The sequence below is a fragment of the Maniola jurtina genome, chromosome 10, assembly GCF_905333055.1.
Source record: "Maniola jurtina chromosome 10, ilManJurt1.1, whole genome shotgun sequence".
NCBI lineage: Eukaryota > Metazoa > Arthropoda > Insecta > Lepidoptera > Nymphalidae > Maniola > Maniola jurtina.
The window spans coordinates 10,450,442-10,478,331 of NC_060038.1; the positions used below are offsets into that span (position 1 = coordinate 10,450,442).

Sequence of the window (27,890 nt, forward strand, 5' to 3'; positions counted from 1 at the left end):
CTTTACCAGTCCCTCGGGAGCCTAGCCGGGAACTCACCTGCCGATTGAAACCTTTCTACTCACCGCTACGTTGTTTCACCATTTTATTTTAGGGAATCTTTAGGGAAAATATCCATTCACACTGCCGATATTGAAGAATAAGAATGCTGTGGTAAGTGCACTGCTTTAGTTAAGAACACATAGATATTATGTACAAGTTCTTTTTGTGTGACCAGACAAAAATAATATTATTTTACTTGTAAATAAATGGTGACCAAATAAAAGAAAACCATTTCAAATTAACTTACAGAAAACAACAGTACAATTAGCACTTAATTACTTTATGTATTACAAAGAGCTTGCTGACATCATATCTCTGACTTGATGGAATACATCAGAGGACAGAGATATCAAGCAACCAGTTTGTTGCACTTTAATTGAGTGTACCTAATCATGTAATGACCAACAAATGACATGCGAGTTAACAATATGATGTATCTAGCTGCACTAACACAACTCAGTTTACATCCTAAAATATATATTTTTTTAAGAATTTAACGAAAGTATGATTTGAATTACCTTCCTGCTTAATAATATAATCTGTGATACCAATAGGTAATTTGGTAAAGCGGTTTTAATATCAAGGAAACGCAGGATATCAACATCAAAAGATATCAGTATAATTATAAGCAGTTAAGTATTTTTTTCATCCCAGCTAATCAATTGTGCTAATCTAATCATTACTTAGTTATCAAATATTGTATAACCTAGTAAATATATTTATTATCTTGGCATATATATATTATATATAATTTGATATTGTATATCTCTGGGTTTTATTTAGTTTCACCAAGAAATATTAAAAATATCCCAAACAGAGGCAGTGCAAACTTTTTATAACAGCTCCCAATCTTTAAAAAGCTACCGTTAACTACTTACTTATAACATCCCTTAGGGACTCATGGACAACAAACTTTGAACAAAAAATATCCACAATAAATCCATCAAACGGAGACGGTAGCATAATCCTGTTATTTGCATACAAATCTCCTTACAATAAACCCTTTTGTTTATTTTCGGAAATCTGCAAGAAATAACCCTTTTAACGCTTTGGCGCGCCGATACGGACGATGCAAAAACCCTTTGTCACTAAGGACGTCTTGAAAACCTTTTGAAAACTATCCAATTTGCCAATCTTTTTTTTTTTTTGTAAACAGGATATCAACTTTCAAATATGTAGTAATATTGACATCCCACTCCTTATCTACAAGATGTAATTAATCATCTTTACATAAATTAGGTAGGCACGTTCAGCTCTGCCAATACGCACTTGGCAAGCGTGTGGTCTGTGGCCAAAACTTTTTTGATTCTGAAAGGAGACCCATGTCCGAGGTTGTGATTTCTTCGTCAGCCTCAAGCTCAAGGTCCAACCTACGTGTGCGGGCACTCGTTCAAGACATGCTCAACTGTTTGCTTGGTATATCTGAGGAGCGAAAGCATCCGAATGTGGCGCGGTGCTTGAAGCGGTGAAGATGTTAGCATGTCCACCGTGTCCAGTCTGCACTTGAGGTTGGCGTAGGAAGACCTCCTGGAAGCCATGCCACGATACGCCAACCTTCCCTACAGTAGGTAGATACAGTAGGTACTACAGTAGTAGATACAGTAACGGTACAAATAACGTAGATAAAAACAATTTGATCATTTTGCCGTGCCAGGTTTTCAGTCTGCTAGGCGTGAGTTCAAGTTGCTATCAAAAATGATACGGGCCATAGACACTATTCAGGGCTCCACTCCACTCCAGCCAGTTGCTTTTCTTAAACATAGGTAGGTGAGAGAGAATGGGCAAGATTTGTACTGCAGGTAATAATTAGATAACGCTGTAGCTTTAGAAACCTAATGTGGTAAAGGACGATAAAGCATAAAATTGTAGAAAAAAAGCAACAGTGAACCTTTTATTTAATTTAACACTAGATAGGCCCACTCCGCTCGCCTGGATTTAGATGTTTTGAAAATCTCGAAGAATTCTTTGACTTTTTATGTCTGTAACAAAACGTTTCATCTCTGTAACAAACGTTAACGTGGGAACTCTTTTATTTTCTAAAAAAGCTAGTAGACAGACAGACACGCTTTCGCATTTATATATTGTTAGTATGGATCATTTTAAGACCAAAACAAAATCGAAACTACATTGGCTTTGTATCAGAATGATAAAAGTACGCGTCAAGGCCCGTGTAAGCGCAAGTACGGGTGGAAGATACGTAGCGTGCCGACTCCGGCCACACAATGAGGGGACGACGTTGATTGATGACTTCACATCGAAGGAATACATTACGATTTTTGCTTTCATTTCGTTTGATTCGAATAGCGCAAGGTTACGATATGATACGATTGACTGCTCAAAGGATGCTATTGCAGTACAAAAACCTTTTAAGAAAACTTGGCGAAATTGTTATAGAAAAGATAGTTGTAAAATAAAGTGACAATAGATATAAATTATATCACACTAGCTAATGCCCGCGAAATCGTCCTCTGGGATTTAGTTTTATGAAAATCCCGTGGAAACTCTTTGATTTTCCGGTATAAAAAGTATACCCATGCAAAAAATCAAGTCAATCCGGAACTCCGTTGCGGCGTGATTAGAAGAGAAACCAATAAACCGAAGGAACAAATACAGTTTCGCATTTATAATGTTTATTGATAGAGGAAGCCGCGGAAAAAGCTAGTGATAAAAAAAATATAAAGCCGTATAAATCTCTCGTAAGTATGTAAGTAGAATGAGAGACCAATCAACTGAATCAAAAGTTGGGAGCATTTTGTAAAAATAATCCCAGTGATACTTTTCTTGGAGAGTAAGTAAGTATGGAAATAAGAAACAGTGCGTAATTTTGTATTTAGACTATATTATTTTATTGGTTTTATATTCACATTTTTTTCACAATAATCGTAGTTACAAAACAATGTTTCCGTTAAAAATTATACTTTTTATTTTGTACTTAAGCCTAAGTCATTGTCTAAATCACATTTTAGCTAGTACATATAAAAATGTTATTATCTCTAAGGAGTAGTAAAGTGTAGATTCATGATTAATAAACAAAAGGCAAAATGAACACAAATTGTACTTGATTAAAGGCAACAATGATAGAGAGAAATGAGAAATAGAGTTATTACTAAGAATAAATATTACTAACTACAGTATCCCAAATCGCTGACATTGGACATTTTTTTATAAAAAATAGGTAGAATTTCAGAAAAGGAGAATAATCTTCTTGATCATTCAAGGAAAAGAAGAATCTTTTTATTCGTTCACTCTAGGTAGAGTAGTCGTGGTTATGAGTTATCTTTTATTGCTGCGGTTCTAGCGATCAGAATCAACAAAAGTCTCTAAAGAGATTCAAAGATTTCTGTTGCTGGCATTACATGCATGATACACAGTCGGAGATAGACGAATTTGTTGAGGAAAGTTGTCTACTGGGGAAAGTTTGACCTATATTTTTAAACTAACAGGTATTTATTCTTGTTGACAAAATTAACAAAATTATAGCAATTTAGACAATTTAAACAGACACAAAATATGATGTAATATCCTTAGGTTATTTATACCAGTTCAGGCATGTCATACTCTGACTCTGTATTGTATGTAATACTTAAATGCTACATTTTTCAAATGAAATCCAAAATACTTAAATAACAAACATATTTTGTAGGCAATTGTTAGGTATATTTTTGCATAACTATCAATCATATCCCTACGTATCGGTAACTGATTTATTTTACATCTGTAGAATATTTTTATTTTTTATTTTTAACAGTTATTGTAACTTAGTTGACAATGACTTAATGAATAAAGTACAAATCCAACACTCAGCCCAAATGTCTTTCCTATCCTAAAATAATCACACTTTTGACATTGTAAAGTTTTCCACTTAACATTATCCAAACATCCAAAATCATGACTGGTATACACTATTATTACTTACACAACTTAAATTAACTTAATTTACTGTATAATCATCAATTTATAACACTTTTTTAACGCGTAGGAATGGTAAGAATTTATTCAAAGTCCATCAATGAAAATATAGCATCTCCTTTAAATACTAAAGATTATAAGGCGGTAAGACCATAGTCTGATTTTATAACTGGTGTGTTTCCTGTACCAATACCTGTCCCACAGCTAGTGTTGCCAACTGGTGACCCATGGGCTGATAAGTTCGCAACAAGGGACGGATCCATGCCTGCATGAAGTCCCATCATATGCAAGTGATGCGCCGTCATAGAATGGCCTGGATTCATTTGACTGCCTGGATGCGACATAGGACTGATCGCAGGATCATGCGACATGTTCTGCTGCGCTCCAACACAATGTAGTTCATTCATAATATTATCCGTTACATTTTCTATGCTATCAGGCCGTCCATTATTATTCGATTTCTTCTTATCATTATTATTGGTATTCTTATTCGATCTACTCTTTGGTGCACCCTTAGTTGTGGTCGTTGTGACGCCAGCCGGATTAGTTTTTCTTCTAACATTTTTGGTATTCGGTAATTTATTATCTTTTTTCCATTTCATCCGTCTATTTTGAAACCATATTTTGATTTGCCTCTCGGATAGGACTAGAGTATGAGCTATTTCTATTCTTCTTCTTCTCGTTAGGTACCGATTGTAATGGAATTCTTTCTCCAGTTCTAATATTTGGTGCCTCGTGTACGCCGTCCGCTGTCTTTTGGGTTCCATTCCCGGTTGATAGGTCCCATTAGCTGTAAAAAAATAAAACATTTTAATTTTCTAATTAAAAATATGTACCTAACCTTAAATTCTACGTCGGTAAGCGACACTAAGCGCTGATAACTTAGTGGTTAAAAAGTCGGCTTTCTATTCGGGACCTCTAATTATGTACTTTAAGAGTTACAAGTTGCGTTTTGAACACATGGTGAAGGAAAACATCGTGAGGAAATCTGCATGCCTGAGAGTTCTCCATAACGTTCCCAATGGTGTGTGAAATCTGACAATCTGCACTTGGCCAGTGGACTTGGCAGATTATGGCAGAACCCTTCTCATTCTAAAAGGAAACTTGTCCTCAGTAGTAGGTCGGCGATGGGTTGTCGATCATTATGAAGAGACACTAGATAATAACACTATCCTTGCCAAAATTGGTCTTTAAAATTGCTCTTCGAAGTATCTACTCTTTTATACTCCTGAACGTAAATATATTTGCTAAACATGACACCGTGAACAAAATGTTCTGATTACGAAAAAAACCAACTAGAGATTAATGGCTATAAAATGAAATAGTGGGTATTTTGTAAATATCTAACTAGATATAATTTATCGTGTACTTCATATAAAGCAGTGTTGCGTGCCAGGGACGTTACTGAATAATGTATGTGGTAACAACCTCTCGGGGCACAGTTAATTAATGTGCATAATAATTACACGTGTACATGGGCTTCCTTTTCGCTTTTGATTAATTGCGTTTTAGCAAATTAGTTTATATAACAAGCAGGCAAGTAGACTACACTTGCGTGGACTTTGTCTTTCGATTAGTTTAAGATTATAAAATGTTGGCACGTAGGTTCCTACTTGTAAAAAGTACAATTAAAACCTAATGCTAATCGCTATAATTATGTGCAATAGCAATGGGAACTTGCAAAAGTTGTTGTCATTGTCATGTCAATGTCATGTTCCACAATTAATTATACCTACTTGACAAAACTAAGCTAAAATTACCAACTGCTGTGCAAGAGATAGCAATTGACTTGCCAGAGCAAGTTTCTGTATATTTTATTGCCAGTGGACATTTGGCCTAACACTACAAATGAAACTCAAAATGAAATTCAATTATCATAAAAGTCAAGTGGATCCTGTTACTGAAATAAATATAGCTCCCTACTTTAATATTTTTATTACCCAACCTTGAACCTTAGAATTTGGTAAGATATTGATTTAATTTGATTTGATTTTATGTTATCCCTAAAATATTTAGGTACTTTAGAGTCGCTATAATATGGTACATTATATAATATAGGTATGTAGATTTACTATTAATAATTACCTAAATACATAATTTCTATTTACTAAAAATACCTACTTTCTATTACAAATGTAAAGAACCATATATTACGAACAATATAACCATTGTCATCAAAGTTTTGTTCCCTTTATATGCATACTTCAGTAAAATAACAAAGGACTTTTGTCATACGAATACGAAGGTATGGAACTCGTAACATAAAAATATATAAAGACATTTTTCAAATTTCATACAGCCCCTCTATCAAAAGCCTAGTTCTAATTAATCACAAAGGGTTTGTGACCTTAAATATTTATAATAGAATTCAGCACAATAGTTACTTAGTAAAGAATCAGCGAAGGCATTGTATGAAAATTCTTAATTTCCTTTCTAGTAAATTGCTTTTGTACCAAACTTAAAAGCACCTTCATGGAACAGCTTTTTTATGAAAAGCTTTATTTAATAGGTACATGCGAAAAATGTAAAGGAGGTAAAACTCAATTTATTTTGCTTGTCTAAGATCTAAGTAAAGAAAATTAATATCTAGACCCTTAGGTTGAAATCTATCAAGAATCTATGAACAAAGCTCAATCATCCAGCGGGATGATTGAGCTTTCTTCTTCTAAATTTAAAAAAACTTCTTCTAAAAAACTGACTTACTTACTTATATATCAACGCACAGCTCAAACTACTGGACGGATTGGGCCGAAATTCAGCATGCAGACAGCTATCATGTGCATATGCTATATTATGACGTAAACATCCGCTAAGAAAGGATTTTTGATAATTCAGCCCCTAAGGGGGTAAAATATGGGTTTGAGATTTGTGTCGTTTACGCGGACGAAGTCGCGGGAATAGGCTAGTTAATATTTAATAAGCTCAAAGTTAGCGATCATGTCTTGGAATCAGATGCATTATGGCAACACGCACTGTTCGAAGACTTTGGTCTTCAAGCACTGAGGAATTTTGTATACCTAAGTACCTACTTAGGAATAGTTGATTGGTTATTCTTGCATTACGAAGTTATTGGCAAAGCGTTTTGGACGAATAAGATGACGGAAAGAGCGATGAATACTTAGAACTGATTGCTATAGTGGCGACAAATTTGTTACATAAATGTGGTAGGCCATTGGCGAACAGCCACTTATATTTCAGCGATTCTATAAATAGAGATTGAAACATATTCTTTAAAATAAGTATATCGGGCGTTTTGTTTAGAAAGATATTTTACCGCTAAACTGCAACTGTAACTGTTTATTTATGTATCAAGTATATTTTCTATCTTCAGTAGCAATAACTTAATGATATGTTGTTTGCATTTGCCCACTGAGATTTAACCTAGCTTTGACAACATAGATTAAAAGCACTAGATACTACACAACAACACAACGACTACAACAAGTACAAGTAGGTACAAGTAGGTACACACTTGTTTAGTGTTTATCTCTAAGGATTAAAAGTATATCATGCATTAGTACTACTTAACATTAAGAGGGGTCTCTCCGTCACTCGCTCCATACAAACGCAGTTCCAATTTCATTTGAATATTAAGCAACCAAAGTCCATGAAATTTTGCAGACATATTCTAGAAACTAATATCTATGCCTGTAGTTTTCCAGATTTCCGTTAAAATATTCGGTTTCAAAGTTACGCGGTCTTAAAAATTCAAATACAAATCTTTGAGCCCCTGTAATTTTAAAACTACATAGGTATTTAAAAAAAATCTAAAAACAGATATTAGTTTCTAGAATATGTCTACAAAATTTCATGGACTTTGGTTGCTTAATATTCAAATGAAACGGGAACTACGATTGTATGGAGTAGGTAAGTCCTGTTAAAATAACTTTTAAGAACTTTAAAATTCAAGTATAAATTAGTAAAATAAGCACTTCTGAAATGAAAGCAATATGACATTTCATATACCTACCTACCTACTTAATAATTATACCTAAACGACTTTTTTTATATACCTACTCTTTTAAAATTGTTGCATCCTAAGGTTTACAAAAGCAGAAATGAAGTCGGTTAGTATAATACTTAAGGTTAAAATGACTGAGAAAATCCTACTTTTGCAAAAGTATACCTAGTAAGTAGGTAAGTATTTGATGAAATAAATAGAAGTTTATTCCAAGAAACAATACTGACACTAAAGACATTATTCTGAATATTATTAGATAGTAAAATAAAATAAACTAAACTTATGAAACTTTCACTGCATGGTTTCTATACAAGCTGTAATTCAAAGACATGAATTTACTGTAATTTCAAATGGACGCAAGCTGTAAAAATAATATATGTGCGTCAGAATCGTGAACCACAAGCACCTAAAGTTCAAATAACCAAGCAATAAATTCAGAAATTATTTTGCAGAGGTTTGATCTTAGTCTTCGAAATTAACCACTATGGTCAGGAATGATATTATGTACCTACGTTTAAATTAGTTTTAGGTCTTGCACTGAAAAATGGGCTAGAATTTGATTTAAAAACAATGAAGTAGGTAGTTAGGTACTTTGTAGATACACAGTTTTTTGGATTTTCAGCTAACCATAGGTCAGATTTCGAAGTAAATAGTCCCTATTGAAAGATATTTTTGCCTACCAATTTTTGAACAAGGTCAAAATGACTAAGCAATAATACAGAAATCATTTTCAGACGATTGCTTTAAATCCGTATTATAAAGAATTCTTCGAAACTGACTGCAAAGGTAAATGATAATGTACCTGTGTAGACGGCCTATTAAATTAAATTTACCCATAAAAGTGAACTGTAATAACTATTGAGTTTTATGTTTTCTAATAAAAATACACTTTTGTGTTTTCAAATCAGGTAGAGATAGGGAGGCTTTTTTTATTGACAGCCAGAATATGGATTTAAAAGTTCATATGAACTCATCCTATTGAAAGATACTTGCCTCAAAATCATTAGACAAGGTCGAAATGACTAAGCAATAATTCAGGATTGCTTTTGCAAAGGGATACAAAACCAGCAAAGAATTCTTGGAGACTGACCGCAGAGTGGAATGGTATGTGCGGTTGGCGGCTGGCCTCTGAGATTGCACCTACCCGTGACAGGGGATGGACAAATATAGATTGAAAGCGATACACACAAATATTTTTAACCCCCGACCCAAAAAGAGGGGTGTCTTAAGTTTGACGTGTGTATCTGTGTATCTGTCTGTGGCATCGTAGCTCCAAAACTAATGAACCGATTTTTATTTAGTTTTTTTTTTGTTTGAAAGTTAACTTGATAGAGAGTGTTCTATAATCCAAGAAAATTGGTTCAGCCATTTGAAAGTTATCAGCTCTTTTCTAGTTACTGTAACCTTCACTTGTCGGGGGTGTTATTTAATTTACACTTGTTGTATGAAGAAAAATGGCGTTCAGCTTTTCACGTCCAGTTTAAGAGGCACATCAGATGCAAACAAAATGCGCTACAAATCCTATGTAGCCAGTGTAAGTCTGCATGTAGGTACATAACTACGCAATGCAGTTTACAGCACTGTGGACGTGCATTCGTAAAACACGCGTAGACTGCGTCTGAAAATCGACGCCTGCAAGGAAGAATATTAATTGTATCTTAGATTTTAGCGATATCGAGTTTTACACTTTTTTAATTAGATTAATATTTAATCTAAATATAGGTATTAATAGTCCAAGTAGAGCAACATTTTAACAACTGGCTATTTTAAAGCTGTAGTAGGTAAATCAAAATATAACATAATAATATGGTCCTATTTCCATGATCCTATTCCACAATTTTAAGAAAAAAAATATATCAAGAAAATAAAAAGTGAAAATTAGTTATTTAACCCAGCACAATCTTCAAGACAGCTTGCAATCTGAAGGATACAATTTCATTGAAATATTATGTTAGCCACTCAACTTGAAAAACCGGCCAAGTGCGAGTCAGACTCGCGCACTGAGGGTTCAAATCAAAAACAATCATACATAAAAATAAATAAAAAGCTGTTTTAGAATGTATACGTAAAGCCCTTTCATATGATACCCCACTTGGTATCTTACTTTGAAAATTGAAACACATTTTTTTTTTAAATGATGTAACCACAAATTCACAGTTTTCAGATTTATTCCTGTACTTGTGCTATAAGACCTACCTACCTGCCAAATTTCATGATTCTAGGTCAACGGGAAGTACCCTATAGGTTTCTTGACAGACAGACAGACAGACAGACAGACAGACAACAAAGTGATCCTATAAGGGTTCCGTTTTTCCTTTTGAGTTACGGAACCCTAAAAAAGCTTAGAAGCTTTTTCAAGTCGAGTTACGACGCGGTTCACACACACATACACATTACACACACTCACCGATAGATAGAGCATTTGTATTTGGAGGCTTTAATTAATTTTTAGAATTTAGATCAAAGCTCAGACTCACCTCTTCACTTAAACGTGAAGTAAAGCAAAAACAAAAAAAAAAAAAAAACTGTCTATTTCTGCAATTTTAATTATAATTTATGATCTACACACAGCAACTGGTAATTAGTTAACAATTATGCTAATAACGGAATCCAGCGCTGTAATGAACCTCAAGTGGGGTACCTATAGCTTTAATTACTTATTGTTTACAACGCTAAAATTGAAACCCGTTAGGCTACCGGGCACCGGACGCAAGTACCTAGTAGGTACTCGATCTTCGCTTCGTTAGCCACTATCACGTCATCGGACGATGACAATCTGAATTGAATTACGGACTACCTGCGAGCGTGTGGTCTCATAAGAGATCTTTTAATCTCAGGCCCATCTCGCGACGTACCCTATCAAACCCACTCGGTGGTCCTTCATTACGGCCAGCTTACCATCTTGTACCACCATTATGGAGTGAAAAATGTTGCTGCAATGACAGGTGTCGATAAGGAGTGCACCACGATTTTGTATTGCGAATGATCTTATATTATTGAACACTAGTTTTACTCTCTGACTTCATCGGGTCCCATTTATTTATATCCTCTTGTAACAAACCATCTTGAGCTCTAGCGAGTCACGTGATAAACCTGCATACACCATAGACTTATTACCATACGCAGAAAGTACATTTGACTGTATGTGTTGTAGTAGTAGGTAGGTACTATGACTACTATGCTATGCAGCTATGTCACGAATGTTACTTACTAATGACCAAGATGATTTGCATAGATTTTATTGATTTTCAGTACAGTTGACATACGAGTAACTAGTACCTATTTGTTGATAAAAAAAATTAATTTAAGAACTAACAAGTGTAAATTAAAAATTTATAACATCCCCGACAAGTGAAGGTTACAGTAACTAAGTAGAAAAGAGCTGATAACTTTCAAACGGCTGAATCAATTTTCTTGGATTATAACTAAGAACACTCTCGATCAAACCACTTTTCAAACAAAAAAAAAATTAAAATCGGTTCATTAGTTTAGGAGCTACGATGTCACGGACAGATACACACGTCAAACTTATAACACCCTTCTTTTTGGGTCGGGAGTTAAAAAGAACATTTTTGCACTTAAAATATTAAGAAGATTGATAAGCTAAATCATTTTATAACTTACTTAAGTAGGATATAAGTTAAAAAAAATCCCTATTGTTTTCCCTATTGTTTTGTTGTTATAGAAAATTGTCTCTTATTTGAGAGGAAGAGTATGAAAAACCTTCTAAAAGTTTCCTAGAGAAATTGTGCCATTTCATACTTAATATTAAGCGCTCTATTCTATATCCCTATTAATAATTAGTACCAAATAAATCTGTAGTAGGTAAGTACCGACTATCATACACATTACAATATTGTGATAACTATTTAAGATAATAATTAAGATTAAATCTTTCACTATCATCGGCTTAGAAAAGTTTCTTGTGTGGCATGCATGGCATCTCTATGTGTCGTAGTAACTTGCACAGTAGCAAAAGTGCTAGGTCATTGGCCATTGCTATTGAAATAAACTAGTTGAGTAGGTTCCTATAGATCCTAAGCAACAAGTGTTATTTAAAGCTCATAAGAAAACTCTATCTATATCCAATATCCATACTATACTAATACCTATTATATAGGTTAATGGGAAAGTGTGTCTGTCTGTCTGCTAGCTTTCCACGCCACAACAGCAACAGTTCAATCGATTTTGAGGTAAGTACAGAATTAGCTTGCATCCCGGGGACGGACATAGGCTACTTTTTATCTCGGAAAATTAAAGAATTCCCACAGTATTCTTAAAGGCCTATCCGTTTAACCGATTTGGTAATTTGGTAGGTAAATAGGTATAGCTTGCGTCCTGGAAATTGATATAAGCAACTTTTTATCCCGGGATTTAAAAAACTTAATTCCACGCGGACGAAGTCGCGGGCATCTTCTAGTTTAAAATAAGTTAGAGCGCGCAGCACTATTACAAGCACAAAATATTTCACAAGCAGACGACAATCATCTCTACATAGTACCTATACCTAAAATAAAGTCGCTTCCCACCGTCTGTCCGTGTGACGCTTAGACCTTTTAAACTAGGCAACGAATTTTAATGCTATTTTCATCAATAAATAGAATAGGAAGGTTTATAGGTAGGTATAATCTCATAAGTTTCTCTACATAGTATTAAAAAACCGGCTTCCAAAATCACCCTAAAAACTAGAAATCAAAGCGTCAAACTCGACTTCAACATACATACTTAGTACACGTGTAGAAACACAAATTATTTTTTTACTTTGTAGTTAGTGGTTTGGAAGTCGGTTTTTAAATATTTTTTTTAAAGTTTTTTAGTGTAGGTAGTATTTGCTTGGTACCTAAAATATCAATTCACCAGCAAGACTTTCTGAATCCACACGGATTAGCAGTTCACTACCTTGCAGCATCAAGCTTGAAGATTTGGGACTTAGAATTCAATGACAAAGTTTTATGCTCGGTATTTACAATATTATTTCACCACAAACAGTTCCTGAAGCTCTATGGTTTAGGAGTGCTGTACCCTGTATCATCAGATTTGAAGAGTTTAGACTTGGAATGTGAACATAAAGCCGTTGCTTGATACCTAAAATATCAATTCACCATCAGAAATTCCTGAATCCCCCCGAATTAGGAGTTCAGTACCTTGCAGCATCAGGATTGAAGAGTTGGGATCCGAAGTTCAATGATGAAGTCTAAGTGATGAAGTTTGGTACCTAAAATAATATTGCACCATCCGCAGTTCCTAAATCATTAGGTATAGTTTAAGAGTGCTGTACCCTGCATCATCAGGGTTGAGGAGTTGAGACTTAGAGTCCAAGCATGAAGTCGTTGCTTGGTGCCTACAACATTAATTCACTATGAATACTTCCTGGATCTTGATAACTTAGGCAGGCAGTAACCCTGCAGCATCAGGATTAAGAAGTTGGATTCAGAATTTTTTGCATATCGGTCCAAAAACTTAGATAAGATCGGTGTACGTACATTTAAAAAAAAAAAACGGGCCGGATGCCTATAGAATCGCCTCTTTTTTGGAAGTCGGTTAAAAGCAGTCGCTTCCCGCCGACTATCCCTATGTACATATATTTTAATTTAATTTACACCTTTGAAAGATATTTACACTTAAAAATTTATAGATAGCATATGTTTTTCATACGATAGTGATAAAAAAAGACTGTAGGTAGGTACTTACTACTTGCCCAACAGTGCCTTAGATACCTCTCATAATATTAAAATCTAATGGTGCGCTTACATGGGCAATTTTTTAAGCAATTTTTGCTGGGCTCGGCGGCATATGGATCGATCTGGAGCGATAAGTGGAGCAATCTGGAGCAATTATTTCGCATAGCATTGCTGAAATGTTCAGGTATTGCAGTAAATTGCTCTATATGGCCGTGACTAAATTGCCTGGAATTGCGGAATTTCAATTGCCCGTGTAAGCGTACCTTAAGGTGAGCAAGATAAACATGTCACATGACCTTGCAGGTCAAGTTACAAAAAGCTGAACACAATACGTATAATTTAGACACGAGAATCTTTGGAGAAGCTGTCAACAATGTATGGTAATGCCTTGCGTGACGAATACATCTTGAATATGATATCATACTGAGACATTCATCATACAAATGGGTTTCTCGATTATGTAAAAACTTGTAAGGTTAAGGAATTTATACCTAATGTGAAACAAATAGGAATTGCAGAATATAAATTTATTTCAGCAGATCTTACCTATCCGTAAAACCTTTTGGAAAAAGTAGTTAGTACTGGCAATATAGTTTACTGGTAAGTAGGTACCTACTACAGAGTGTTGAAAGTATTACTGGCATGAATTAAGTAATAACTTGATAGAAAGAACCTGGACTTGTTATCAAAAAACGGGTTATCTTCAGAGGAGACAAAGATCGTAGAGAAAACGTTCCACTGAGCCGCAGGATGACCGTTTTTAGTGAGGGAAATGGAAGAGTACCTACCCACAAGGACCTCAAAAAGAGCCTAGTTCTTTGTAGGTGCTTCTTGTACCTACAGAGAGCTCAAGTTAGCCTATGGATTATGAGGAGGAGACTCCTGGTTGCCAATATTACATAAGAGCTGGGGCCACTAAACAACTTCCTGAGCATCGAAATGCCTGTTTGAACTTTTCATCAAAATTGAATTGAATTGAATTTGAAGAAAGTATGCATCCTGAACACAATTGAAATGGAGTAGATATGTGTACCTTTCTCTTATCAAGAATACCTGGTGTAGCTTCTAGACCGCCATATTAATATTCGTATTGTTATTCATATGACCCTATAATTTTGAAATATATCTATATATTCAATTTAGCAGGAAAGCAGCTGCAAGGTATCACACAATAAAAAAAAAATATAGTCCTGGATGAACAACGTTTCGCAGAAGAGATTCTTTCAAATAGTGGTTCTGGTGGCACCTAAAATAAGACCTATCAGTACACTGTACAAGCTATTATTTTCTTGTAGTTAGAGTTGATTGCATTCAGCTGATTTCAATATTAACAATTGAAACAACACGATGACTTGAGGATATTTTTAAAAACATATCAACGATATACCAATCCTCAAGAGGATTCAACATTGATTCGGTATAACTAAAACACAAAAGAGAAATTCTAAAATGCTTCAACAATTTAGTATTTTAATGACACATACAACGCCCATAAAAAGCTCACTAGAATCCAATACGGGCGATAATCTTCACAGCGGATTCCAGACCGCAACCTCTATTTAAAAGATATAAAAATAAACGAGGCTCATTACCATGCTTAGGGTCTATTGTACCACAACAAAGGTCCTGGCGTCTCGAAGGACCTTTCTAATGACACCACATTAGTAAACTGTCAAAACAAATCAAAAGACACTACTAAAAAATCTCAAGTATTTGTAAACTGCGGGATTATTGATTGGTGGCAATTTGTTAATTCTTTCAAGTGTGATACCGCAAACATCGGGGTTCTTAAAAGCCTATTTTGCACTCATGTTGGAGAGACAACAATGGACGAATCAAGCGGCAAAGGCAATATTAATGTGGCACGATTAATCTCTAAGCTTTTTTCGTAAGGCAGTTCAGAATTGATTTAAATTGCATCTAAGGTAGGTACTCGTACCTATAAGTAATTTGAAATTCCTTATGTTGAAATAAAAGTTCTTGCAGTGCATGCCGCTCACGTGTTTCGTTGTGCCTTTCAAATATGAGAGAACTTCGTTGATGTTCTTAAAGTTATCTTTTTTTATGGAGTTACCTTTTTACATTTTTATAATGACCACCATTCTATGAATGCAATTAAGTACCTACCTAGATATTTTTATTGGGTTTATGGTAAAGTTGTAATGAATATACGCATATTCGCCTAACTTATTTAAGATTAAGATATTTTACCACTATTATGTCATGAATTAGTATAACATTTAAATCCAACAGAAACAGTTCATTATTTTTTAATGTAGTTAGGTAACATTTTTAAATAACCTGTAATTTTACCAAAACCAAACCGGTGTCATTCATAAAAATCTATAAGTGATCTTACCTACCTAAGCAACTTTGAAGTCCACGCAAGGGTTTATTGTAATATATAAAGATTACCTAGTAGTACGGAGTACCAGCTAAACCTGCCTAATAAAAATTTGTAGGAACACTAAAAATTTATTGTGTCTGTGTTTCGTCAGATTTCTGTAATAATATGTAATAATATGTTTGATTCTTAATGTATATATTCAAATAAGAATCAAACGTCGTTTGTATGGAGCATGTATCGAATACACTTCTCTTAATCCATACCTAATTCACTAAGTATTCTTAATTAAAAAAAACTATAATACTTACAAGCGCCAGCAACATGAATTTTCTTCATCCACGGATAGATAACCCTATCCGTGTTATCAGAACATATCGATGAATCATCGTCTTCAACGGGTGGACTATCTAGAAGTAATCTCTCATCATCCATCTCCGATACAGGGGAACCTTCTCGACCTAGGGCCTGAAGTTTCCTTGCAGCTGGTGCAGCTTCTTCTATATGCCTTTCTAATCTTAAGCCTAGCTCGGCCAGGCCTGGGGCGCTGTCATTGTGAGGGATGTAGCCGTGGTCGGCGTCTGACGGATGCGATGGCTCGGGTGGTCTCGGAGGAGGTGCCACAGGTGGGTGCTGAGGCAACGGATGGTAATACCCTCCGTAGCCGTATCCTGTACCAATTTGTACTGGGTATTGATGTTGGTAGCCATACTGTAGGTGTTGGTGCTGGTAGTACTCTCCAGGTGGTATGTAGTCCGCTTGGCTGTACTCTTCCGAGGGTGGGAACTTCGGGTCGGGCTGTGGCTGGTATCCGCCGTTCATGAGGAAGGAGCTCATTGTGGGCGTGGTCGATTCGGCGCATCACATCCCAACACGCCTGTTAATATGGCCGCCACTCAACTAACGGGAGCATTTTTTTCCTTATATCCCCTGTAAAGAATGCTGATCCCTGTATAAGTAATTCTAGTAAAAGTAGCCGGAGTTATGGAGGCACCTATACTAATTGTAAAGTTTTCAAACAGATTAGGAATCTTTTTTTAATGAGAAAGTATGGATGTAGAGCATGAATGTAGAGATGTAATTCTCCGATTAGTTTAAAAAACTTAAGTAGGTAGGTAGGTACCTAGGTGTAGTACAGGCGTTGAGATGTTTTAAGGAGGTACCTAATGTAAATTTTAAAGAATTGCTCTGGTGTAATGTGAATTAAATGAAGTGATACCATGTAAAAATAGGCACCCAAAATGGTCATGGGTTCCTAAATATACTTAGTAGACCTACCTATAGGTAGCAATCTAGTGGGTAAACCTGAATATGATATAGGCAACTATTAGATTTGTTATCCCTGCAATTACTTGGAACCTCCTTGATGTTCACAAAACTTTATTTACACATTATGAAGAACCTTCATACTCCGTTACTTATGCTAAAATTACAAACTCTTAAATTCATGAAACCACTTACAATTTGAACAGTCCACAAAAAGTAAATCACTCACACACAAGGGTTCTAAAACAAACATCAAATCCACTAATTGGTAAAGTATTATCAATAATATTGCAAAGTCATTTGATTTATCACTTTTTGATAATAAACAATGGATGCTGAAGCGCGCACGCTCGCGACATTTTGAGACAATATACACTGCCCAACACGCCAGCACACTCTGTCACTTTAAGGACTCCTATACATGTTCATCAATTTTTACATACCACCTTCCATTTTTAAGGCGGAGCTGTTCTTCGATTCTCTTATACAATACCGCTTTCAGCAATAGAAGCCTTATTTTCAACGCCATACAGTTTACTTCTGAAAAACTTTGCTTTTGGAGCTTTAAACCATGACTACCATTCTCTACTTTACACACGCAAGCTGCTCTGCCCGTTCGAGAGGGACAGAAATATCGATAAACATTTTAGCATCACGAGCAAAAGTATACCTGCTCCGTTCTGTCAGACGCGTTTTTGAATCAGTGAGAGAGAGAAGAAAAATTGAGTCAATGCCATTGAAAAGTAGAGATTAAGAAGCTGTTTAATAATAATACAGAATGAACATGGTCTCCGTTCGCTACAACACGCCGCTTTTAAATATTTAATTTGCAATTTCCTTTATTTTTAAATGAAACCAAACGTTTGTTTTATAGGCGTAAAATTAAATGTACATACTTAATTTGTATTTTATATTTGTAGAATGTAGAGCTAACTAGTTTAAGAAAATTTAGGTATCTATATTAAGTACGGTCGTTGCATCATAATACTTACTTAGTAAGTAGCCATATCGAGGAAATTATAATATTGATTATGTTAATGATAACTAAATATCCAGAAGTTATTATTATTAATAACTACATACCAGCTATATCACAATTAGGTAGTACATACCTACTAAGTAATCGCAAGAAGATTCCCGTGCAAATTAAAAATAAGTACCTACCTAAGTAGAAACAATGAAGAATTTATACTTAGGTAACTTAAGAGAACTCTACCTCGAAGGTACCTACTAAGTAACCTTTGAGATAGTTGGATATCTATGAAGGTAATATAAAACCATAGGTAAATCAATAGATATCACACAAAACACACAAAAACTACAAACAAATATTTATTTTAAAGTAGCAACATCATCTGACAACTTCACTAATACCAAATCAACTACCAATAAAAACAAAGCACAGTCACGCACGAAAGCCTATCATGTGCCTTAAGCCGCTAATACAACACTAACCGCCGACAAAGCTGGTACAAATAAACAAAAATGTCCAGTGATTTTATTGAATTAGACGATCACAATGGTAGTATCAGGCGAAACTGCAAAGTCATGACGGCTTCCAACCAACAAAAGGTGGGAACACCCGTTCAATGGAAGTTTGATCAGTAGGAACGGCACCTTAGATGCTGGAGGCGATCGTATGATGTGATTTTGAAACATAATCTTGGAGCTTTACTTTTTGTTTTGTCATAAAAATTAGAGTCAATGATAAAAAAATTATCGTTTGGTGAATGTAAAGCAGATTTTGATAGACTCAAGGCTGTACAGAATAAAATCTTTAGCTACCTTCCGACTTACTGACCACCCAGGTAGGCTGATGGTCTAGTAGGACACGAGGGTGTTATAGAAGTAAAGTGCCCTTTTACAGCTGCAAATGAAAAAATATGCCCAGAAAAATTTACTACATTGAATTAATTATGTGAGAAAAGTGATGAGTGGCGATAAGAAGGAACCACGACTAGGTACTGTTATCAAGTACAGGGGTAGTTAACTCTTAAGAGTTCTGACCTTCATCCAAATATTTAAAAAAAGTTCTGACTCACTCACAGAGTGACTCCCAAAAACTTGGATCTAAAAAGCTGAAATTTTACACAGAGATGTGTTAGCTTGACAAGGAGTAAGACTAGATTTTCGAAATTCCCACGGAAACGATCACTAGTAAGTAAGTAAATTACAAATATCAGTGGTATATTTAAAGATGACTGATGGTTACCATGGTGTTAAGGTTTGGTCAGTAGTCAACACTGTCTACAAATATACAAACTTTAAAGCAATCGCTGAAAATAGGTGACGAGACAATTTTAACTGACAGTCTCCTCATTCTGCCCATGACCTGTGAAATATTTTCAGCGTTCGAAATTATAAAAATAACTAATAATATACTTAGTTAACAAATGATAGGTACAAATTTTAAAACCCTTGACTAACTACATTTTTAAAACAAAAGAAACGTTAATGCTTGCTTAGAAACATAATAGGTGCTTTAACCTTATTTCACAGTCCTATTTATTCAGCATCCTTAAAGGGAGAGTCCCTTAACGTACAAACTTTCTTTCGGAGTTACGGACGACGTACTTACCTACTTTTGTTTTTCTCCTGAACCTAACTTGACGCCGGCTCGTTCTATCCAGCGCCAACTTAATCCAAGTTTAATGAACAATACGACAGGCCTTTAATCAAACTTTGAAATTTCAAAGCTCGCGGCTATACGAATGTAAACTCTATCAATGAGTGATAAGATTGTTGTTATGTTGTTTCCTTTGTCCAACAAAAGTCCTTTCCATCGTATCCAAACGAGAACTGAAGAAAAACCTATTTAGCCGACTTTGATCGTATTATTTGTTTCTTGTTTTGCTTTGAATACGAAGTTTTAGATTAATTAACTCGAGATTTTCAGAGACATAACTTTATAGATTCAGATTTAGTCTCATGTGGAATTCATCTGCCTGTGTAGATTTAAATGGCTACTCAATATCTCTGACTTACATTTTAGCTTCTATTTGATATCTAGTAAGTAGCAGGAAGTCAATATCTAGGTAATGTGATAAGTATAGTGCGTTTCATCGAATAGTACCTATGGCGTTATGTTGGCTCCCCTGTCTGTCCAAGTCATTGGCACCATATTTCCATAAGAAGACGCAGATTTTGTTTATTTTCATTTGATTTTCCTGAATGAATGAAATGAAAATCAAATGAAAATAAACAAAATCTGTGTCTTCTCATGCCAATATGGTGCCAATGACCACCCAACAGACAGGGGAGCCAACATAACGCCATAGGTACCTACTATTCGATGAAACGCACTATAGGTAGGTATACTTATCTTAGTATTCATAAGTTTGGATATTTGGGTGTTTGTTGTCACGATGACGGAACCGATTTCGCTGATACTTAGCTTATAAGTATTTACCCTGAATTAGCACTTAAGCTTTTTATCCAAGAAAATCAAAGAGTTCCTACGGGATTTAAAAAAAATCAATAGCCACGCGGATGAAGTCGCGGGCATCATCTAGTAAAGTACTTAACTGAGTCAGTAAATTAAGTATATTTTATCTTATTTTAAAATCCAATTTTTAAAATTCATTTGATAAATATATTGGGTTTTCAAATGCGATTGGATATTTAAATTACTCTCATTCCGCTTTTTGGATAGGGGATCGGATAGCCAATTTTCTGTAATGCCGGGTTGCGTTTCCTATCTTTGTTGGGCGAAGTGCCGACATTTTTTGCAATCTCGCCCCTCCTATACCGAGGGCTGGGTTGGATGCCAAAATGGGATGTGTGTATCCAATTTAATAGGTACCTACCTACTTATATTTTTCCCTTTATAGTTCAGCTAATTAACAGTTGTAATATTTTTGCACATGGTGTCTCTTAGAGCTTTCTTCTTTTTCATTATTCATTGCTTTCGTAATATTATGAGTCACATAAAAATTTATTTCTTGAAAGTTAAGTATTTCCAAATCCCTTAGATGTACCTACAGATATCTGTGGGATTTTGCCAAACGAAGAAAGTAGATAGGTAGGTAGGTACATGATATTATTATAATATTCATCACCGTAAAAGCCTTACCGACCGAAGCTCCTTAAAAACCAAGCACAAGTTTAGACGTGAAAATGTCATCGCACGTCAATCGTTTGACGGGAACTTTGTGCCCCTTTCCCCCCTTTGTCGTGGGATGACGTCACAGAAGAAAATGGAGGGTACCCCGTCACCTCATCCCGTCCGCGTCACTTTAATAATTTTCGATGGCTAATCAAAGTTTCAACGTTGAAATATTGATGCCTGTTATCTACAAAGAAGTACTTACTTACTTAGTTACGGAATTGGCTTTGTATTTTTGCTATTTTCCGAAAAATAGCAAATATTTAAAAGGAGTTTGTATTGAGACATTTTGCTTTTCATTGTACCTAAATATTTACTTAAGTACTTTAAAATTTACTTTGCAATGTTTTTATTGACCTAAAATATTAGTGTTTGAACTAGGAGTTAGTGCAAAGACCTAAGTGACGAAATTCTTCTTAGACTCCTCCAGACTCGAGTACTATAGCTCTCTCTAGAGCTCAAGACCTACCTACTATAATGCTACCTACCTCTACTTTTTATTTAATAAAAATTTCGAGTTTTCAATGTAATCCATGATATTGCAGAGCAAATTGCTAAAGCTAATAATCCCATATTTTGCCATTTCATACATACGTATGTCGCACAAAAACGTCAAATGTTACAGCGTTGAGGGGAGACGTTTGGTATACTTGACGAGATTGAAGATTGTGATACGTATAGCATTCTCAAAGTACAGGAAAATTGAACTCTATTTTGAATTCAATAAGGCTATAATTTGTTTGAGGTTATAGGTATTCTTAAGGTTGTTTCCAGTTCAATGAGTGGAAGTTTCATTAATCAACAAGCAGTCGCGACAGTGCAGCGTCGCCTGGCGTCGTGGCTCGATTTTTTTCCTCTTTCGCCCTTACGTATATCGTACGCGATTTCCTGGGATTCTCAGGAACTGGGTGGTCGGTTTCTATCAATAGAAAAGTAGGTAAATATATAATTATTACTCTCTCATGCTCAAGAGATAATACGGGTTTATATCCCACGCCTTATCTGTGTGCCTAATTATATTTCACTGCGATATCTTGGTACGTCTATCTTTCATTAATGGACCATTGGTATCGTAAATAGCACGTTTTGATTAGTTATCTATCTAATATATACATATAAGTAGGTACAATAATTTAACAAGATCAGTTGCTTGCAAAGTCTCAACTTCTCAAGCTTTGGTTCGACTCTTACTAGCTTAGGTACTCTCTAGCACACAAGGACGCAGCGTCGATTTCAGTTTCATAATTGAATTGAAGAATTGCAGACAAATTAATAGTATATTTAAACATCGCTATAAAGCTAAGTGCGCAATTATAATAAAGATAAACCTTCCAGCTTAATCACAGAGCGGTCCAGAAGTAGGTAGACTTACTCACTAAGGACCTACTTATCAGTTTATAAGCATACTTAACTAGGTAAGTACAAGAAGAGTACTTAGTTCAATAACTAGTGTGAAATTAAAATATATTGTACCTACTTACCTGCTTAGATGTCAAATCTATAAAAAGTCCAAAGTTAATAAAAAAATAGCATTTAGTTCTACAGTTTAGTTTCAAGCAATATTTTTGGATAAAATAGTGGGTGAGTAGTTACCTACCTACTACTAACACAACCACGTTTTAAAAGAAGGTGTATAGGTAGTAGAAAGCTTTTATAACATAATACAGCTATATTCTAAAAGTATTTTTTAATCAAATAAGTATACAACCCAACAGTGCTTATCCAAACCCTAGTGGATGAGGGTGCGAAAATTTACATTTCAATGCATAATTTATCCCATGTACAGTGTCGAGGTGTAGCGTTCTCCGCTCCAAATAAATATTGCTTTTATCTGCCTCCGCCCTCAGTCACTCTTCGCACTTTATCCCGCGAATAATCCCTCCGGGAGTGAGGATGGCTGTAACTCGTTTTTTCATTTATATTTTTTCTGTTCGGTATGTATACCTACTGTTTGTCATATAGTATAATTATGATTTTGAACCTGTCTACACAAAACAAATAAAATATGAATACATAAATCGAATCTCTTTGTCCATCGTAGGTTACTAAGGATCGTGATGTCTTTCGATAAATTGTATACCTAATGGTAGAAGTCTCTTGGAATAATAACGCGGTGGTTTCCCAGATCCTTAAGTAGGTAGGTACATTCGCCAGATCCTTCCGCATAGCTTACAACTTGCTAATAAAGTGAAATTCCAACAGACTTTATAGGTACAAGCTCCCAGGGAATTCTCCTACATCTACCTTCTATCTTCTCATTGCTGCACTGTATGTTTAGAAATTACTTAGGTAATATAAAGAAATGAAAATAGAAAGTATCCAACTAAAATAATGTCGTGGGTATTGAACGGTAGGTACCATTTACTATTGAATGCAGAACACAGATCGCAATATTTACGACGCAATTTTTTGTCCAATCAATCTTGTTGACTGTTACATTACTTCTAAATCAACTCCAATTTCACGCGTCTACTATATCACGCGTCCCACTTTCTAGCCAGTGCCAGTGGCAAACTGATCGATTGCGCGGAAAATCGCACTGAACCACCGTAAATATTTTGACGTGTTCGAGCATCGTATTACGAAACAATCGCTTTCCAAATAACGAAGTATCTGTAGGGAGCGTTCAAAGACATCATACGAACCGAGAGTTTTGATAGATCGGTCCCGGGGGCCTGGAATCCAAACGGTAGCTTCTTGGCTAACAATGGTCCGATCAGAAAGAATTACGTCGCTTGGGAGAGCCGTAGTTTATTTGTTGTGAAAGTTAGGTGTCGCTTTTAAAACTATGATATCGTTGTTTCCATTTCTATTAAAATATTCATAGATGAGTTAAGCGATTAAACGAATGTCAGTAAGGAGGAAGGTACTTTCTCATTAGAAAGATAGTAGGTAGTTCTGATGCTATGTAAGAAATTGTTTTCAAACAGATTAAAATTTAGGAGTGATTGATTTGCTTACTGTAAGAAATTACTCAACAGGCGATATACCTACACCTGCGATCTTAGAAAATTGGAGGACGTGTAAACGTCAAAAACTCTATTACTTACTTAAGCATTAAACAATTAAGGCACCTAACTATTTTTTTTTTTTTTTGCTTACCAAAATGTGTAAACGAATTTATCCACCGCAACTCGCAAGCGTCATGTGCCCTGTGTGAGCTGTTTATTTAAATTTTATCATTTTTCAAGCTTTGCCTGTTCTTCCTGGATTAAAACTGCAGTGTATTTTCAAATGCAAAATACGCCAGAGATTCCCAACTGCAGCAAAACGGGCCGCAAAAAGCACCGCTCGGAGCGGTCTCCGCAATGACAAATGATGTGGCGAAACGCGAGGATTTCAAAAATACCACTACGTTACGATCGTAGACAATGATTGAAATTTGGAAAATAATTAACTGGAGGAAGCTTTATAAAAGCCGACTAAATTTTTGGGTTATAGGTACCTGAGTAACAAAAAAAAACAGATTTGTTTTCTCTTTAGATCCAAACTTCTTGAGTCTGAGAAATGTGTAAAGTATTTTGGCGATACCATTACTGGCGTAGTAAAATAATTTAACATCCGAAATGCATTTTCTTATAATATTTCTATATAAAATTAATTTAATTTATGTACTGATCATATAATATTATATTCTATCTACACATTTTGGAGTTTTGGAGCGACACCCCCGAACAAAAGCCCGGTAGATAGGTACCTAACCGATCCTCGCTGAGAAAAATAGTAGGAAAACCATTAATAACTGTCGCGCGGCTCCTTGTTAAATGCATACAATACTTGAAGCTTTTTAAACTCTTACAATAGCGACTTGGCTAAATTAAAAGTTTTTCGATACAGACGCGACATTGCACGGAACTTGAGAATGGGTAATTATACGCCAGTGGTACTGACAGCAAAACCATTCTAATTAATACATAATATTTATTTAAGTTTACCTACTAATCAGTTTTTTCAGTCTAACCGAAATACTTACCATTAAATGTCCTATTTGTATAAAAAAACTAGCAGATGCCCGCGATTTCGTCCGCGTGGATTTAGGTTTTTCGAAATCCCGTAGGAACTCTTTGATTTTCCGGGATAAAAAGTAGCCTATGTGCTAATCCAGGGTATTATCTATCTCCATTTCAAATTTCAGCCAAATTAGTCTAGTAGTTTTGTGTGAAGGAGTAACAAACATACACACAAATTTTCACCCTTATAATATTAGTGTGATTATGATAAATATAAAATAAGAATAAATTGAGAAGTCGGATACCTATCGTATCGATAGGTATCAAAATTTAATTAGATACCTAACTAAGTTTATTTTGAAGTCTATTCATACCTAAGTAGATACTAAACTTTATTTACCTTAGAATTGTTTTGATCTTTGATTTAAATGTTAACCTAGCTAAACACAATAAATAACACTATGGATACAACAATTCATTTTGTTTTCAAATACTAATAAATTTCGATCAATCAGTTTCATTAGATACTTGTTATTATTGAAGTCATCCTTGAACAGTAAATTTAATGTTTAGTTTCCATGAAATATTATGCAGGTGCAGAATGAATAAGTGCCTACAAATACCTAGATCCTTGTTTGATTTTGAGTTACTAGAATGTTCATTTAACGCAGTATTCATAATTCATAACTAGGTATACTCGTATTGAATATTATAAAACGAACGACTTGATAAATGAAGCCATCAATTCCGAACTAACTGTTGTGCTGCGCAGCTTTGATTTACCTATTTTGACCTATTTGAACTGGCCGAATATGTCCTAACATAGATGGGTACAATACCTAGATAGGTAGGTATGTGAATAATAAATTGAATGATGATTATGATGATATATATTTACTTGAAATGTAAAGGTAGGCATAAAGTTTTCTACTTACTTATAGGTATTATTGTGTGGAGATATACCTACTTAGATACTACGAACCTACGACAGGTCGATCCCGGGCACGCACTTTTGTAGTTTTGTCAAAATGTTCTATCTTCCTTTCGCACGTCGCGGCGCTACAGACACTATGTATTTATACAGTTACTAGCTGATGCCCGCGAGTTCAATCGCGTGGACATAAGTTTTTAAATCCCGTGAGAACTCTTTTATTTCCCGGGATAAAAAGTAGCCTATGTGTTAATCCAGTGTATAAATCTATCTCCATCTTAAATTTTAGCCCAATCCGTCCTGTAGTTTTTGCGTAAAAAAGTAACAAACATACACACATACACATAGGTACAAACTCTCGGCTTTATAATATTAGTGTGATTTGTTGAGAAGCTTTTCAAGAAAACAAGCTTCAAACAATAAGAGATAGGTACTAAATATTATTCAGATTTTTGTCTACAGTACCAAGGCGTAGTAGGTAGGTATAGGTAGGTACATGTCAACTGGCACAGGTTTGTAAAGACACATTTGAGTAAAAAATCAAAATTAATGATATCAGTGGCAGCCAGTAGGGCACATGGCTGAATACGCTTCCATGGTGAATACCTAGGTACCTATACTACTGCGTTATTTTATTTTGTGAATATTTTCAGTCAAGAAAAAAATTGTTCCGGAACGATTTCATAGAAGGTTCGTATGATTGGGTTTAAGTACATCCCTAATTATTTAATTTATATAGTTACTTACTTAAAATAAGCATAAAGTACCTGCCTATAAAAGTTAAATTTTTCAATTTGCAGAAAACATTTTCACTTAGAGAAGTGAACTTCTTTGAATAAGCTCCTATTAAAATAAATGAAGTATGTAGGTAGGTACTTAACAGACAAACTTTCAGATCTATATTTGATAGATAATATATTATGATGGTACCTAAGTATATGGGAGATAACACTTATTTGAAATACGAAAGTGTGATCCTCTGTCTAAGTAGATAAGTAACTACTTATCTGCTAGGTTTTCACGGCCCATCCATTCACCTAACCGATTTTGATGAAAGGCTTACCAACAGATTTAGCTTAAATTCTGAGGATGGACATAGGTTACTTTTTATCCCCCTAAAACAAAAAAGTTTCCACGGGTTTTTCAAAAGCCACCTTCCATTTCATTTTTCGAATTTTGTTGAAATTTGGTACAGAGACAGCTTGCATACCGGAGATGTAGGTATACCTATAGGCTACTTTTATATAGAGTTCCCGCGAGATTTTTAAGAAACCTATAGGCACCTACTTATTCACACGAACGAAGTCGCGGATATCATCTAGTTATATACACATTGCCTTTGTATCTTGCCTTACACAATACAAACTCTACTTAAGTAAGTAGGTACTTACCTACTAAGGCACAAAGATTGCTCAGCTACTTATAACGATTCGAAAAGTATCAGCCTCACAAAGGCGAAAGAATCGTTGTTAATATATATATTGTATAAAGTGATACAATATAGGTATCTACCTACTCATATACCTACTAAACCGATAATCTGTATCCCACGGCCGGGCTTCTTGATTGATTTATCAGCCCGATCAGCTCCAAGTTTACGGGGGCGCTGTTCCAATCATCATACGATACCATCTTCAGGCTTCGACGTGTTTCCTTGTCAATATTATGACGCATGGATATGCAGACCAACATACTTAGTTAAA

General features: G+C 35.1%; 1 protein-coding gene across 1 annotated transcript; it reads right to left on the reverse strand.

Annotated features, from left to right (window-relative positions):
* Positions 1-3,190: 3,190 nt before the first annotated feature.
* On the reverse strand, positions 3,191-17,591 carry LOC123868884 (homeobox protein Hox-C4). Its single transcript, XM_045911544.1, has 3 exons — positions 17,397-17,591; positions 16,247-16,865; positions 3,191-4,739 (listed from the first exon to the last, which is right to left on the reverse strand). Exons 2-3 carry the CDS (start codon positions 16,770-16,772, stop codon positions 4,084-4,086), a joined length of 1,182 nt encoding a protein of 393 aa, XP_045767500.1. The 5' UTR covers positions 16,773-16,865; positions 17,397-17,591; the 3' UTR covers positions 3,191-4,083.
* Between the last annotated feature and the right edge of the window lie 10,299 nt (positions 17,592-27,890).